A 2881-nucleotide genomic window follows, 5' to 3' on the forward strand; every position below is an offset into this window, starting at 1 on the left:
GAAAATGGCTTAATAATATTCGGGTTACTCGAGTGATTTCAAAAACCCTTGAGCAATGATGTCCGAAATAGGCAAAATACACAGCTGGCAGAGAAGAGAAGATGCGCTAAGACGATTATTGAACATGCAATTTGGTGAAATTTAGAGAATACTCATTCTGGTGCCTTTCTTTTTCTTGTAACCACCCCACAAACTCCCAAGAAAATCATGACTTTCACATTTCTAATTTGCTTTCTTAAGAATGGCAGTCATGAGAGTGTCCAACCTTGATCATAATGGAATACAACGATGGATACATTTGTAACACAGCGGAAAATTGACTCGTTGAGATCTCTCCTCTATTAAAGATTGATTTAACATAATCCAAGTGCAGTGTGGATTACAAAGGTTCATTTATTTTTTGTTGAACACAAGACACCCAACTAGAAATTAAGCTTTCTTGTTTGAATTTGTTAATCTAACCAAGAGATAAAATATGAATTATAAACATTTGTTGATACATTTCTAGATCCGCTCATAGTCCATATTTCTGAATCATTCATAAAATTTTGATAAGTTGTAATGAAAAGCATATGTAAAGCAGAGATATGAAAATTAAAAAAAGGTTATTGAGTTTTCAACTAAAATTTAAGAGCCAGAGCTATCCTTTTCCTTAAACTGGTTTTCCTGAATATTTACAAACATCTCAGGAAATGGAGGTAAGGAACTAAGGTTGCATTCTGGTGATGCCATATTATGGAAGTTGTTTCTATTTTGCTTGCAGTATTGGGTGGGTACTTAAACAGACCTAATATCACTCTCATGTTCTATTCTATATTTTTATTGAAAGTTTGCCTGGTTTTAGAAGAATCTTATAGCAAAAATTAAGCATAAGTAAATAGAAACAAGAATTACCTGCGTATTCTGGTGCCAGGTATCCAAAAGTCCCTGCAATCCTTGTTTCAATTGAACCTTTACCCTCTGGAGCAAGCTGCATAAGACCAAAATCTGCAACCTTAGCTCGCATATCATCTCTAAGAAGAATATTTAAAGGCTTTAAGCCCCTATGTATAAAACTATGATAGGTCAAACCATGGAGATACTCAACACCCCTTGCTACATCTAAGGCAATTGGCAGCCGTCTCGTCCATTCCAGTGGTTTCTGTCATTCTTCCAGCCAGTTGAAGAGGTAACGGCTGAGCATCCCTTGAGGCATATACTCATATACAAGAAGCCGTTCATTTCCATCCAAACAATACCCCAGAAAAGCTACGAGATGCCTGTGACGAACCTTTGTCAAAACAGAAATCTCAGACTTAAATTCGAAAAGCCCCTTTCCTACTATTTCCCCAGCCTCAATTCTCTTAACAGCATCTTTGTTCCATCGTGCAGTTCCCCTTTATACACTGTCCCAAAACCTCCTTGCCCCAATATATTTTCCTGACTGAAATTGTTTGTCACGTTCCGGAGCACTTGAATAGAAATCACCATGTTTCCTGCCTCAACCATTTGGATTTCATTGGGCTCACTGTTGGGAAGAGTATGAGCTTCACTCAGTGCATCAACACTAACACTAAAGCCTGCAACAGTGATCTTCATGCTCTCATTATCCAATCCAAAGTGGCGGGGATGAACTACCATTTCATTCGGGCTCTAAACTCTACTCAACTGCTTTTGTTTTGTTTTATATACACAGATAAGCAACAATACAATTAATAAAATCACAAAAACACCCCCGATTACAGAGAACACAATGACTCCTATTAGAGTAGAAGATTTCTTTCCATGAGGTCTAGAACTGTTTCCAGAACCTATACTTGTAGAAGGGTTGGTGGAATTTTGAGACGGTCCGGCTGAAGTACTCTTTTCCTTCCCTATATCAAGGTTACCAAACATTACAAGCACCTTATCCTTAAAGGTTGGGGTTTTCCCATAGAGGTAATTGTTTAACACATCAAATACCGTGAGTGCAGGCAGCGTGGCAAGCTCCGCTGGAATCGTTCCAGTTAAATTGTTATCAGCAAGAACTACTCTTTGCAGGGACCTTAATGACACGATTTCAGGAGAAATTGTTCCAGTAAGACCCATTTTCTGAAAATTGAGGACCGTAATGTTCCCATTATTACAAGTAACCCCAATCCAATATGCACAGGGATCATTTCCCTTCCAATTCTCTACAAACCTTTAGGGGTAACCCACTGAACTTACAATTGAAAGCAACATATTCACTCGATGGTCACATTCACCAGGACTCAGTAAGCAAAAGTTATTAGAACCCTTAACCAAATCTACCCCAACCCCCGGAACAAAAGCTGGCATTGGTCCTTGAAGCAAATTGTTTGTCAAATTCACAGCCTCTAGTGACTTAAGGCTCACCAATGACACTGGAACAGAACCAGTAAACAAATTATCTCTCAAACTCAAGCTCCGCAAGTCTGTCAAACCCAAAAAGTCCGGTAATGGACCTGAAAACGTGTTCAAATGCAGCCAAACCTCTTTCAACAGAGTCATGTTCTATAACATAGCAATCTCCAATCGAAGGGTCCAGAGGGCCAGAGGGTAACTCGAAAATCGTCTTCAACTGACCCAGAAAATTGTGGGTCCACGGAATCTGAAAGGGCCAAAGGGCCAATCGGCTGGCCTAGAAAATTGAGCATTTCTGTCAGATATAACCAACATCAATTTTAGGTCAAATTTCAAATGCAACAGTTAACTGATGTCAGCTAGCCGTTATTTTTGAATTTTTATTTTATTTTTTTACAGTTTTATTTTTTTTTTTACAAAATTTTTTCTCTATAACTTCTATTTTACAAAATTTGTTTTATATTTTTTCTAAACTCTATTTTTTTTTCCTAGAACTTCTATTTTACAAATTTTGTTTCATATATTTTTTTAAATTTTA

At 37.6% G+C, this 2881-nt stretch overlaps 1 protein-coding gene across 1 annotated transcript; it reads right to left on the minus strand.

Annotated features, from left to right (window-relative positions):
• Positions 1-1320: 1320 nt before the first annotated feature.
• On the minus strand, positions 1321-2490 carry LOC103444356 (receptor protein kinase TMK1-like). Its single transcript, XM_070804534.1, has 3 exons — positions 2188-2490; positions 1713-2070; positions 1321-1559 (listed from the first exon to the last, which is right to left on the minus strand). Exons 1-3 carry the CDS (start codon positions 2488-2490, stop codon positions 1321-1323), a joined length of 900 nt encoding a protein of 299 aa, XP_070660635.1.
• Between the last annotated feature and the right edge of the window lie 391 nt (positions 2491-2881).

The sequence above is a fragment of the Malus domestica genome, chromosome 09, assembly GCF_042453785.1.
Source record: "Malus domestica chromosome 09, GDT2T_hap1".
NCBI classification, from domain to species: domain Eukaryota; kingdom Viridiplantae; phylum Streptophyta; class Magnoliopsida; order Rosales; family Rosaceae; genus Malus; species Malus domestica.

Bases quoted from the DNA above. Each gene is read 5' to 3' on its own strand.
- LOC103444356 (XM_070804534.1), bottom strand. From the start codon at position 2,490: ATGACTCTGTTGAAAGAGGTTTGGCTGCATTTGAACACGTTTTCAGGT. The intron at 2,071-2,187 runs GTAAGTTCAGTG...CTCAATTTTCAG, and splicing joins TGAATATGTTGCTTTCAATT to AAAATGGGTCTTACTGGAAC. The intron at 1,560-1,712 runs GTGTTTTTGTGA...TCACTGTTGCAG, and splicing joins TGTGTTCTCTGTAATCGGGG to GCTTTAGTGTTAGTGTTGAT.